The sequence below is a fragment of the Ochotona princeps genome, chromosome 2, assembly GCF_030435755.1.
Source record: "Ochotona princeps isolate mOchPri1 chromosome 2, mOchPri1.hap1, whole genome shotgun sequence".
Classification (NCBI taxonomy): Eukaryota; Metazoa; Chordata; class Mammalia; order Lagomorpha; family Ochotonidae; genus Ochotona; species Ochotona princeps.
In genome coordinates this window covers 123,241,451-123,255,876 of record NC_080833.1, presented here as the reverse complement: position 1 = coordinate 123,255,876, position 14,426 = coordinate 123,241,451, and the positions used below count along the sequence as shown (strand labels likewise).

Below are 14,426 nucleotides of genomic sequence, written 5' to 3'. Positions count from 1 at the left end.
TCCTTTTTCCAGGGGTGAAATGTGGCATACAATTTGATAAACTAAGAAGTTTATACTGTAGCTTTTTGTGTTTTTCATTGTTGCCGGTATTTTTTTGAAGGTTTCTTTCCTTATCTGAAAAACTGAGTTATAGGGAGAGAGGGAGAGACAGAAAGAAGTCTTCATCTGCTGATTCACCAAGTGATCGCAACATCCAGGAATTGGCCAGGACAAAGCCAGGAGCTTCTCCCACAGGGGTGCAAGGGAGCCAGGAGCTTCTCCCACAGGGGTGCAAGGGAGCCAGGAGCTTCTCCCACAGGGATGCAAGGCCCCAGGCACTTGAACAGTCTTCTGCTGCTTCTCCAGGTGCATTAATTGGGAGCTGGATCGGATGCAGAACAGCCAGGACTAGAACCTGTGCCCATATGGGATGCTGGCATTACAGGTGGCAGCTTAACCTGTTTTGCCTCAACACAGCCTTCCCATTGCAAGCATTTATATTGATTTATTGAAGTCATTTAGTTGAAAAGAAGGAGTAAAGAATTTTTTTTTGCTGGCTCATGTTTTATTAGGGAAGTCATTAAGTATTATTGATTTAATTACAGTTGTAATAGATTTTATAAGAAATAAGTTGGCAATGACAGTATTCGATAAGAAACTGGATCCAGTCTGGAGATGAGGAGAGATTTCTGAGATGAAATAAATGGTATGCTATGTTCTAAAGGTGCATGGGTAGCCATTTCTCAGGCAATAATTCAGTGAGAAATAATTTTTGTTGCTGCTTTACAGATTTTTTAAATTACTTTATGAATCTGTTCATAGGCTCTGAGATTTCTCTTATCTCCTCCCCCCTACCACTGGTTTCCTCCCACATTTTTACAATAGTATAGCACAATCTACAATAGCAAAGACATGGAAACAACACAGATGCCCATCAAAAGAGGAATGAATATAGAAACTATAGTACATCTACTTCATGGAATATTACTCAGCCATTAAAAACAGTGAAATTCTATCATTTGCAACCAAATGGTCCCAACTAGAGACCATTATACTCAGTGAAATAAGCCAATCTCAAAAGGACAAATATCATATCTTCTCTCTGATATAAGGCAACCTCCTTGAAAAATAAAAGATTAATAGCCCTTTCACCAAAGGTTTTGCTTGGGGTTTGATATTTTTGTTTTTATTTTCATTTCTTCAAAATAGCTTTTTTTTTTTCTTTTTTTTTTTTAATTCTTCAGACTCATAGGTCATACAGTGGCATCATTTTCTCCAAGAAGGTTTTTGATTTTTGTCTTTATTTCATCAACGACACATTGGTCATTCAGTAACATGTTATTTAACTTCATGTTGCAAATTTTCTGATTTTCATCCTATTGTTGATTTTGTTTTATGGCTTTTCCCTTAAGGGGACACAAAATAACAGTGTAATTGAGACTCTCATATCCAGATGTGAACTACAATGCAGTATGCATCTCTACTTCCAAATCAAAGATGGACTTCCAATGACACTGTTAACTGCATCCTGACAATAGGGCACTGGGCTCTCTACCTACAGTGTCAGGATACAATTAAATAACAGGATAATGGACTAATGACTATTTATGAAAGACAACACTATTGTAAAAATATGAAGGTTGAAGATTTTTTAGGAAATATTAATTTGTCTGATTTAAACACATTTAATTTTACTGTATATGCGTTCCTACAATGTATTAAATGCGTTCAACATTTTTAACCACATCAGTGATACCATTCACATACTCATTCATGTGTTTTCATAATTCTGCATTGTGTGCATTTCCAGTGGATGCTATGTATCACTTTATATTTGTATACTGCACCTAAATCATGCATAATTTATGCTTTACTTCAAAAATCAAATAGATTTCTTCTAACTGAACCGTTATAGTAGATACGAAGGAGTGCTTTGTGTTTCAAACCAGATGGAGAATATCATTAATCTCAACCAACAAGAATTGCCAAGTCAGTAATGGTAAACATCTGTTCCCTGCATTTTCAACACTTTAAGAAGTAGGATGTGTAAATATTAAGATGTTATATGGGTTATTTTGTTAATGGAGATAAGAATATTTGGAATCAAGTTTCTTGCTTTGAAGATAGGTGCCCATCAGTGTGAATGAATTACCCATTTCTAAAACAAATTCTGCTATTAACTACCTCAGCATTCAAATTTGTTGTTGTTACTCATGTTTCAGCATAAAAGCAGACATCTGGCATAGCTGCCCAGAAACCTGTGTCCTGTATTACAGTGCCTGGGTGTGACTTCAGGCTGAAGCTCCTGAAAGCTCCGTTGCCAAGGCAGACTGTAGGAAACAGCAGTGATAACTCCAGCAGTTGGGTCCCACCACTCACATGAGAGGACTGGACTGGTCCAGGAGCCCATCTTCTGCCTGATTGTGCTCCTTTTGGTCATTTGAGAAATGAACCCATAGATGACAGAATCCTTGACCTGTCTACCTCTAAAATTAAATAGGGTAATAAATGTATTTTTAAATTTCATAATAAGTTTCTACAACATTAGAAATTAACTCATTTAAATTTACCTCTTAAATCATATTTTTCAGAGTTATACCTTATAATTAAAATGTGTAACTAATACTTTTGTAAGAACTCCAAAATTGGGTGTATTTTGTAAACTAAAATTTACAAATAGCAATAGGTATTGGAAAATACATTTACGTATTTGGATAGTAAAATATCATTAGATACCCTCATGGTATTTAACTACCTATGAAATGATGACATGTAGATCTACAAACCATGAGTTTAAAGCTGTAGTTCTCACTGCAAACTTTTTCCCCTTTAAATTTATGAAGTATTTTACCTGCTTCATTTTTTATGAATAACCTAGGACAAAATTAATTTCTGTACCATTTCTTGACATATCTCATGGAGTTCTAAAAACTAATATTAGCTTCATTTCATATGCAACTGTATCATCAGAAACAGATGAATTTATAATTCTACATATTTTTTGGATGCTTGACACATTTGATTAAGCTGCTAGGCCTCTGTGAAACTTCAGGACACTTACAATTGAACAGGTTTGGGAGATTATTGACCACAAATGTTGGGCTATATGGTCTATGATGCCCAGGAACTATGTTTTACTTTAAAATAAAATGCTGTTTTCTGGGTTTTTTTTTATAGTAAACCAGTTGTTTTATTTATCTTTTTTTATTACAAAATAATATTACATTTAATTCAATTCTCAATGATATTTTTGAAATTCACTTGTTTTTGAAAATGTATTTATTTGTTGTATGACAAAGTTCCAAAGGCTCTTGGATTTTCCCTCCCTCTTTTATTACAATAGTGTAGTTCTTCAAAAACGGTCATAACCCCATCATTGTGCTATTTAAGTCTGACTTGACATGGTATGGAGAATGGCAGAGTCCAGCATCCTATTGTCAAGATATGTATTATAGTGTCATTTGGGAGTCCGTCTTTGATTTGGAAGTAGAGATGCATACTGCATTGTATCTTCACATCTCAATATAATAGTCTTTTTTAACAGTTCCTCTAGATAACTGTGTACACACATCTTTACCAATTTAATGATCTTGCATTTTACATGAAGGTTACCTTCTATCAGAGAGAAGGTATGATATTTGTCCTTTTGGGATTGTCTTATTACGCTGAACATAATGGTCTCTAGTTGGGACCATTTGATTGTAAATGTTAGAATTTCATTTTTTAAATAACTGAGTAGTGTAGTATTCCATAGAGTAGATGTACCACTACTCAGGATACAAAATTAACCAACATAAATCCATGGCGCTAGTATACACAAAAAACTCTGTGGCTAAGAAAGATCTTGTAGGTCCCCTTTAAAATAGTGTAGAGGTATCTTAAATGCCTTGGAATTAACCTAACCAAATATGTGAAAGACCTCTATGATAAAAATTATAAAACATTTATAGAAAAGAAATAGAAGAAGACATTGAAAGATGGACAAACTTACCATGTTCCTGGATCGGCAGAATCAACATCATTAAAATGTCTATATTACCAATATATAGATTCAATGCAATCCCAACCAAAATCCCAACAACATTCTTCTCAGAAATAGAAAAGGAGATGCAAAAGTTCATCTGGAAACACAAGAGACCACAAATAGCCAAAGTTAATTTGATGAATAAAAATCAAGCTGGAGGAATCAGAGCTGTAGACCTTAAGACATACTACAGGGAAGTGGTCATCAAAACAGTCTGGTACTGTACAAAAAGAGAGAAGATCAATGGAACAGAATAGAAACCCCAAAAGGGAGCCCATGCATGAATAGCCAACTAAAATTTGACAAGAAAACAGAAAATAATCCAGGGAAAAAGCCTGGTCCTTTCAACAAATCTTGGTACAATTTGATAGCAGCCTGCAGAGGTAAGAAGCAAGATCCCCACCTGTCACTTTATGCAAAAACTGGCTGAATTGAATCAAAGTCTTAAATCTGTACCCAGAAACGATCCAACTATCAGAGGAAAACATAGGAAGCACTCTCCAAGATAGAGGAATTGAGAAAGACTTCTGAGAAAAGTAACCAAAAGCACGGGTAGTCAAAGCCAAAATAAACAAATGTGACTCATCAAATTAAGAAAATCTGTACAGCAAAGGAAATGATCAACGGAGTGAAGAAGCAACAAACAAAATGAGAGAAAAGCTTAACACACTACAAAACAGACATGGGGCTAATATTCAAATGGATGAAGGAAATGGAATGGACATATTTTGAAAGAACAAACTCAAATGGCTAATAGGCATATGTAAAAATTCTCAGGTTCCCTAGCTATCAGGAATATACAAATGAAAACCACACTGAGGTTCCACCTAATGCCAGTGAGATTGGCCTACATTCAGAACTCTACTAACAACACCTGCTGGCCTGGATGTGGGGAGAAAGGATCCCTCCTTCACTGTTGGTGGGAGTGTAAGCTAGGACAACTACTATGGAAATCAGTATGGAGAGTGCTAAGAGAACTGAAAACTGATCTGCCATCTGACCCAGCTATCCCATTTCTGGAAATATGTCCAAAGGAATTGATATCTGCATGTGAGAAAGGGATTTGTAATCCCGTAATTACAGCAGCACAGTCTACACCAGCAAAGACATAGAAAATAGCTTTTTCTACATTCTTCAAAGATTTATTCTTATTGGAAAGTCAGATTTACAGAGAGAAGGAGAGACTACAAGATTTTCCATGCGCTGGTTCACTCCCCAAGTATCACACAGCCAGAGCTTAGCTAATTTGAATTGAAAATATCTTAATGGGGATACAATGGCTATAAATAACACCTGAATGATCATGCATGAGATTTTAAATTATCACACATGATTGACACTATAGTAATAAAACATTTTCTACCATCAGTTTGACAAAGGTATAAAACCAAGTTTCTCAAAAGTGTACTTTTAGCAGTATTGATACAGACATTTGTTTTAATTTTTTGTTTATTGGTTTAAATTTTCTCTCTCACTATACTAGACTAATACTATAAGAGAGCATTAGTTCTCTTAGGAAAGAACATTAGTCTTTCCTGGGTGGCTTATTTTCCTTAATATGCTATCCTACAATTGAATTCATTTTGTTGCAAATGCTAGAATTTCATTCTTTTTATAGCCAAATGCTAGTCCATTGCACATATAGCCACACTTTCTTTATCCATTAATCTGATGATGGGCACTTTGGTTGCTTCCAAATTTTGGCTATAAACATGATGGTGTGGATATGTTCAAATCTTTGAGGGTATATACCCAGTAGTGGGTTTGCTGGATCGTATGGCAAGTCTATTTCTAGTTTTTTGAAGAAATCTCCAAATTGTTTTTCCACAATGGCTGCTCTAATTTACATTCCCACCAAGCGTGTATAAGTGTTCCCCTTTCTCCACATCCTGGCCTGTAATTGTTACTTTCTGTGTTTGAAATTTTAGCCATTCTGACAGGAGTGAGGTAATGTCTCATGGTGGTTTTGATTTACATTTCCCTGATGGTTAGTGATGTTGAACATTTTTTTCATATATTTGTTGGCCATTTGTATTTCTCATTTTGAAAACTGCTTATTGAAATTATTTGACCTTCTCTCAACTTGATTTGTTGGGGGCTTTTATTGTTGTCAAGGTTTTTTAAGTTGATATACTGAGGATTTTAATCCTTTGTCAGTGAAGGACTTTTCAGATTTTTTCCTGTTGGATATGTGTATACTTTATGTGTATACTTTATGGTTTCCTTTGCTGGGCAAAAGCTTCTGTATTTGATACGGTCTTAGGTAGTTCTGCTTGTGTTGCCTTGACTTTGGGTGTGTTATCTAAGAAGTCGTCAGCTACACCCACCAATGTCTTGGAGTATTTCCCCTGTGTTTTCTCCCAGTGACTATCTTTTTGGAATTTTGAATTTTAGTTTTTGATCCACCTTAAATTGATTTTTGAATAAAGTCAAAGGCATGGATCTAATTACGTTCTTTTATATAAACACACATCCGATTATGCCAGCAACATTCATTGTAAAGCTTATCCTCACACCACTCCATGATTTGAGCACTTTTGTCAAAATCTCTAGTTTTATGTGTGAAGATTCTGTTCTAGAATCTCTGTTAAATTCATGTTTATACTGATTTTTCATGCCAATGCCATGCTGTTGCTATTATTGTGGTTTTGTAGTACTTTTAAAATGAGATATTTTGATGCCTTCAATTTTATTTTTCTTATTCAGGATTGCCTTTTCTATTCGTGTATTTTGTGATTTCATACAAGTTTGAGGGTTCTTTTTCTAATTCTGTACAAAATATCATTGGTATTTTGAAAGCAATTGCATTGAATCTATAGATTGCTTTAGATAGTGTAGGCATTCTAATGATATTGATCCTTCCAATCCAAAAGCAAGGAATATCTACATTTTTAGTGTCCTTGATGGTTTTTCATCAGTGTTTGATAATTTTCATACTAGAGATCCTTCACTTCTTCAGTTAAATTGATTCGTAAATTTATGCTTGGATTTTTCTTCCTGAAACTTCATCATTAGCATACAGAAAAGCTGCTGGGTTTTGTGTGTTTATTTTGCAACCTGCAGCTGTACTGAATTAGTTTATCAATTCTAATAGTGCTTTGGTGAACAGTCTAGGTTTTTTTCACATACTAACCTCATTTCATCTACAAACATGAAAAATTTGGCTTCCCTTTTTCTGGTTGTGATATGCTTAATTTTTTTTTTCCTCTGTAACTTGCTAAACTTCCATACTAGACAGAATAAGAGTACTGATAGTAGACATCTTTATCTTGTTCCCTATCTGAAGAGAAATGCTTTCGGCTTTTCCCCATCAGTATATATATTTTTTTAATTTTAAGAGATGTACCTACTATACCTGATTTGTGAAGGCTTTTATGATGAAGTGGTATTGCCTTGTATCAAATGTTTTCACAGCATCTGTAGAGGTGACCATATGGTTTTTGTTCTTCATTCCATCGATGTAATTAATGACAATTATTGATTTACAAATGTTGATGTACCCTTGCATTTCTGGCACACATACCACTTGATTGTGGAGTAGGATCTTTTTGTTGAGGTTTTGGGTTCATTTTATTAGTATATTGTTCTGAATCTATGTTCATTAGGGATACAGGTAATTTCTGTGTCATGGCTTTGCTTGATTTTGGTATCAAAGTAATGCTGATAACTAAGGATTTGGTATCAGGGTACGGTTGACTTCAATCCTGTTGGGTATTCTGGAATAATTTAAAGAGTATTAAAGTTACTTTCTCCTTCTCTATTTTGTAGATTTCAATAGTAAAGCCATCAGGTCCCGGCTTTTCCTTGAATGGGACACTTTGATTACTGCTTCAGTAGTATTTCTCCTTACTTGGGTTGTCTATATCTTCTTGATTTAATCTTGTTAGGTTAGAGAAATCAAGAAATTTAACCATTTGTTTGGGTGTTTCTAGTTCATTGGCATGTTTCTTCCTCATAGTTTCTCACGATCCTTTGTATTGCAGTAGTGCTAATTCCAATGTCTACCTAGTTGTCTCTAATTCTGTTGCATTGTTTTCTCTTTTTGTTAGTCTGGCTTGAGATTTATCTATTTTGTTTATCCTAAAAAGCAACTTTTTGTTTTGTTGACCCATTGTATTTTTATGCTTCAGTTTAATATATTTCGGCTCTGATCCTTATTATTTCTTGCCTCCTGTTGATTTGACATTTGGTTTGTCTTTGTTTTTCTAATCTTCAGGATGCAGCATTACATCTTTGGGACAATTCCCTTTTCTCACTGTAAGCACTTAATGCTGTGAAGGCCCTCTTAAAACTGCTTTTGCTTCTGTCGTACATGTTTTACAGGTTATGTTTTCATTTGTTTCAGGCAAGTTCTCAATTCTCTTTTTAATTTATTAAAAGAACCATTGACCATTCAGTAGCATGTAGCTTAATTTTTCACATATTTATGAGTGTTCTTTAGTTTTCTTTCTTTATTGTCTGAAAAGATACATGGTATAATTTCATTCTTTTAATGTGCTGATACTGAATTTGTGCCCTATGTGGTTATCCTAGAAAATGTTTTGTGTGCTGATTAGAAGAATGTATATATTCTGTAACTGTTTGGTTAAGTGACCTATAAGTGTCTGTTAGTTATATTTTGAATAGAATGTTCAGCTCTCATGTGTCTGTCTGAATGATCTAAGCACTGAAGAGAATAGTCACTTCAACATCCATTGTTACTGTGTTGGATTAATTTAGTTTTTCCATGAAGTTTTGGAAGTTCGCTCACGAGAAAATACTAAAATTTCGGGGGCTTTTTGTGCCTTGATTCGTAGTGTTTGTGGTCCCTTTTATAACTAATTTTTATGAATCACAAAGAAGACAAATCATTTATGCTAAAATAAATTTGCTGTCACTTTATCACTGAGCATTACCATCATGAATGAAGTGTCTCAGAAATGTGGGTTAATACAGTTATGCTTTAGCAGTTCTACATAATTTAAGAAACAAAATGTAAATGGTGTACAGATAACACAGTGTTCTCTCTGTCTTCTCTGGCCATTTTAAGGTCACATGAAATTAGTTCCTTTTTACTGCCTTTGAAAAAATAAGGATGGAGTTGGAGCCTAAGAAAGTATTCTCCTAAATTTACCTTGAACTTATTATCAGGATGACAGAATTCTTTTTTGGTATCTCTCCGAAAAGAAGTAATTGTAGATGTGTAATACTGAGAAACAAATGAGTATTCCCAAGAAGTGGAGGTGCCTGAGATGAGGGGCGTCCTGCGTGCCTCGTTCTGATGAAGACAGGTTGCTCTTTTCTGAGCTGTGTAACTGTCAAGGCGTGAAGAGCACTGCAGAAGCTAGAGCAGCTGCAGTACCAGATTGTTGAAACTCAACTTTAGCAGGGTAAACTTAGATATTTTTGTAATTTTTATTTTGAACTTGGAATTTTATGATAGAATTCCGTAGAGTCTGGGATTCCCCCTCCCCAAAGCCCCTCCCCCCCACTGATTTTTCCCATATTCATACAACAGTAAAATCCTTCATAAGGAGTTACACACTTAAATTTAGATTTAAAGCCACATGTTGTTATGCTTATTGAATTCTTAGGCGTATTGTGTTCTGGATTTCTAAAATTTCTCACTAAGCTTTTAAAGTTCCAGAACTTTTACTTAGGTCTCTATTTGATGTTCTCAGGATTCTGTTTATCCTTTTGCTGCTTTCTGTTCCCTGTGAAGACACTGGATTACTGACTCAAAAGTAGAAATTGAGAACTGGTGCAGTTTTTGATGCTTATTTTCCTAATCTGGGTCCCTTGACTAGGTCATATTTTATAAACATAAACCTTTCAACATAACCAATCTGTCTCTTCATTTGGCTGTGTTTATATCTAAATACTGCATTCAGACTATTAAATTCTTTTATTCAACAGGCATGCTGAATACTTTCCATTCATTTTCAAGTATAGTATAATTTTGGCATTTTAAATAGCATTGTTCCTCCAAAACTGGAAACATCCTTAAGTCTTGATCCTCAGTTACTTGGTCATAACTTTATAGAACTTACTGAGTTTTGTAATGTTAACTTCATTAATTGTAGCCATACTTTCATAAATCTCAGATCCACATAGAATTAGTTTTTTCCACCTGCTTTCTTCTTAATCAGTGGAATCTTGACATTTCCCATTATTTCTTTTTTTTTTTGTAAATTTTTAGTATTTGTCTGCTTTTAACTTCTAATAGACATAAAAATTGGATTAAATACTACTAACACTTTTACAGCAAACTCACATTATCTCAAGTATCTTAAAGTTAGTAAAGAAACCAGATAGATGCCAAAATTATTTGTTAATAATGCAGATAAATAATAATACAAATTATTAATAAAGGATGTGTACCAAATGGATATATAAATATGTATCAAATGAAAATTACAGGAGTCCTGTGGAAATAAAAATACCTCACTCATTTGCCGACTATATTGTATTTACTTACCTTTTAATTCCCTTACTCTCAAATTTCATCATTTAAATCCTGCCTTTTTTTCAAAATGTGAATTAAATGCCACCTCCTTTCCTCCATAGAACCTTTTAATTCCTACAGAATAATTGCTTCACAGTTAATGTTTTCTCCACTTCCTTGGTATATATTTCTATTCCCGTTTATCTTTTCATGAATAAGTTATATAATTTTGTCTTAAACAGAAATGAGATAGCATAATTTTACATATTTTCCCAAAAAACCTAATACAGCATCACCAATAATGTGCTAGGTATAAAATAGTCATCTGGTGACAGAGTAAGTTCTCCCTCTACATATCAAAATTGTAAACAATGTGGTGAGTATGACATAGCTGATATTTACCTGAAGGTCACTCAACAACTGACCGTACTTTCAGAAAAAGAGATGAGGGGAGACCTCAGAACTATCAAAACACTTAAAAGGGCATGTGCAAAAATGTTTGCTATACTAATGGGACAGTCCTCAAATCATAAATTAGGTCTTTATCCCTCAGTTCCTTTTGGTTCTATATTTATTAACCATTCTATTAAAAAATAAGTTATCTAGATTCTTAGATTAGGATACAAAAAAGTAATATTAATCTAAAATCAGCCAGTTGCCAAATAGGCATTTGGCCCAACAGCTGAAATAGCCGTTAAGGTGCTCCCGTTCCAAAGTAGAGTCCTGGGTTACATACCTGACTGCAGCTGCTTACTGCTGGAACCCCTGGGAGCCACAGGGAATTCGAGTTCCTTCCACGCATTGTGGGAGACCTGGGTTGAGCTCCAAGCTCCCACTTTCTTCTAGATTCAATCCAGGAGGCATCGGGGCTGGAAGCTCTCCCTCACTCGCTCTCACTCAGCACGTGTGTATGCATCGCTCTTTCTCTCTGTCCTCTAAAATGAATAACTTTTTAGTCAGATAAAGTAATAGTAAAGACTTAGATTAGGAAAGGAAGTACTTTATAAGCAAAGAAAAACACTTCCATAAGCATAGTAGAGTCATTGGGCAGGAAGAGTCAAGTGCTTGTATATCTGATAACACTAGACCTAGAGCAGGACTGTGTATATAATTGAATCCTGTATTGAAGATCAACTCCCTGAGAGGAATGTAAGCTATGTACAGTATGCCTTTTAAGAATAGAGGGAGTTTAAGCTATATTTATGAAGATATCTAATGTAAATTTCTAGGGGTGGGGATAGTTTAATGTATAGGATCTAAATTGTCAAACATTACTTTAGAAACTCAGTGGTTTGGGGCTGGCATCAGGACATACTTGGTTAAGCTGCTTCCTGTGGCCACACCAGCATCCTGTATGGGCACAATCCAGCTTGCTGCTAACCGTTCTGAAAAGAATAGCACAGATTGGCCCAAAAGCTCAGACCACTCCCACCTTTCCACCTTGTGTCAGATCCAAAGAGCTACTGGATCCCGGTTTTGTCCTGGCCCAACACTGGCCATTATGGCCATTTGGATGCAACTAGCCGTTGGGAAATTGTCTTTTTTTTTTTTTTTTATGATCTTTACATAGTGCATTAGGACTCAAAAGATCAAACATCAAAGGCTACAGGAAAGTGGGTAAAACCATTGTTTCCACTTTTTCTCTTTTCCTTCCTGTATCTGTGGGAAGAAGAGAGACAAAAAGAGAAGCCACCCCGCCTCCCAACCATCCCAGGATCCCCGATGCTCTGGGGGCACTAACTCAAGTGGTTTCAATAGTTCAACTGTTCTGAATTGCTGCCAATCTCGCCATTCCAAGCACGATGAAATCTCTCCAGAATCCACTGGCTGACATAGTCCACCTTAGAGTCTCCATTTGCCCAGATTTTCACTGCCAACACTTGGCTGGGTAGTTGAGCAGTTTGTTTTTCCTCTGTTGTGGTACTAGCTGTCCTCTGCAGGCTCCACTGCACTGCCACATCCTCTCCACTTGATGCCATTTTTGCTGTCTCTCAGATGGAAGATCTCTTTCTCTGTAATTGACTTTCAAATAAGCAAACCTGTTTTGAGAAGTTCATTTTATTTATATCCACTACCCTAATCATGTTACACAAATGAAGGTATCTAGGTATAAATTGTGAAACTGATGTAAATCTATTTACCAGCACTGTATTTAATGCCTCCTTTTATTCATGTGATTTCCTGGACCTGAATAATCTTTACTGTCCCTTTCCACTTTCCCCACCTCCTTATCTTTTTCTGTATCTCTCTTTTCACCAAAATTGTAAGGCAGAATGTTGTAGTTTATATACTAGCCACTGTGTAGTACATAGTACATATTCTTACTGTTTTACAAGAGAAGGTAATTTCCTACAAGTATGTCACCAGTACTGTTTTCTTTCCTTCTAGATGGATTAATCGCCTCGGAAGGAGCCATAAGTCCGGATTTCTTCAATGATTTTCATCTTCAAAATGGAGATATGGCTGGACAGCATTCATTTCCTGGCAGGTAAAAAGCCTCCCAAGGCAAATCCAATGTGTATTGTTCCTTCTCTGTTTGAAAAACTGTAATCCTTTGCACGCCTTATTTCTCTTTTATTAGTGAGAGGAGAGAAAACACTTTGGTCTTTTAAAAAAAAATGCTTGGTTTTAAATTAACTTATATTGTACTATCTATATAAAAATTAATGGAGATCCCTTAGTGACTTTGGAAAATAGGGATTATCAAGGCAGGCAGTACTTGTGCCAAATTAATGAACACTGTTTCATGAGTGTATCCCAAATCCAATCAAATATAAAATGAGAGCATATGATATGTGTTTTAGCAGTTCTTCAGACATTACTGATTTTAAAAGGTGCTACTTTGAAGATTTTCCTTTTCTAGATGACATTCAAGTTGAATCTCATAGGGAAAAAATCTGACAAGCCAACCTTGTAGTACATTTATAATAAACTTATCCTTAACAGTTATATGACATCATTTACTGATATCATAGGTCTTACAGAGCTTGCCACAGTATGAGCAGTAATTTCCTGTTTGCATTATTCCTAGAGTTTCAGTATTTTGTGTTAGGGTGATTGTAAATGGTGAATATAGTCTTATTTTAAACCTATCTATACATCTTTAAATTACAAATACAAACTGACCTTCTAAAATTCTACTTATCATCAGAACAACTGGTTTTCTGCTTAGGAGATATGCTCACATTTTTTTAAATAAAGAATACAATATTTTAAAGTTGATATAATCTGAAAGCTTAAACTTTTAATACAATAATAATTATAGTGATTGCCTCTAATATTGATCTTTTGTGTAAACTTTGTTTCATTAAAATTTGTTTCATTTATTTTATCCTTCAGAGCAACATTTAAAAAAACAAATATTGCATTCATTTTATGAAGAAATCAAGAATACAGTTTTATACAGTCAGTTTCAGATTGCAGCCTACTAAGTTGATTTCATTATTAACTGATGAACACTGCCTAGACTTTAAGGACATGGTGAATATCACACAAGTATTACATAAAATATATAATACATTGTTCTGTAGTAAACTTCAGATGAACAATAGCATTTTGGAAATAGTTTCATTGATGTATTTTGTTGTCACAGCAAGTAATTCCTTGCACTAAGAAAGACTAAGCATGGTTAAGTACTAGCAAACATATGGCTTTTGATTACTTCTGCTGCTTCTGGCTCTATTAGCTGGAATTATTTAATCATAGATGCTATATGTCATATGGTAATTCACTAAAAAACGTTTTCTGAAACATAATTAGAAAGTGAAGAAATAATTTTAATATACTAGCCTAATATTTATACCAGAGTGTTTATAAATTAGGTATTCTACCAATTATGTTTCATTACAAGGAAAGCATTCTTTTTTGTATCTCCAGCAGATGTTGCCAATATAAAGAAAGTAGGCTGCCACTAAAAATGGGAAAAACTTCCTTTCCTTTTTATCCAGTAATGTGACTTTTCAGAAACTAAGCCACTTTGCTAAAATAAAATATAGGAAG

The 14,426-nt window shown here is 34.8% G+C and overlaps 1 protein-coding gene across 1 annotated transcript in view; it reads left to right on the top strand.

The window, feature by feature from the left end:
* Positions 1 to 14,426, top strand: part of KIFAP3 (kinesin associated protein 3) — a 150,405-nt gene that overhangs the window by 106,636 nt on the left and 29,343 nt on the right. The window contains exon 20 of the mRNA XM_058660626.1: positions 12,816 to 12,915. Coding sequence (XP_058516609.1) covers positions 12,816 to 12,915 — 100 coding nt within the window. The remainder of the gene's footprint in view (positions 1 to 12,815; positions 12,916 to 14,426) is intronic.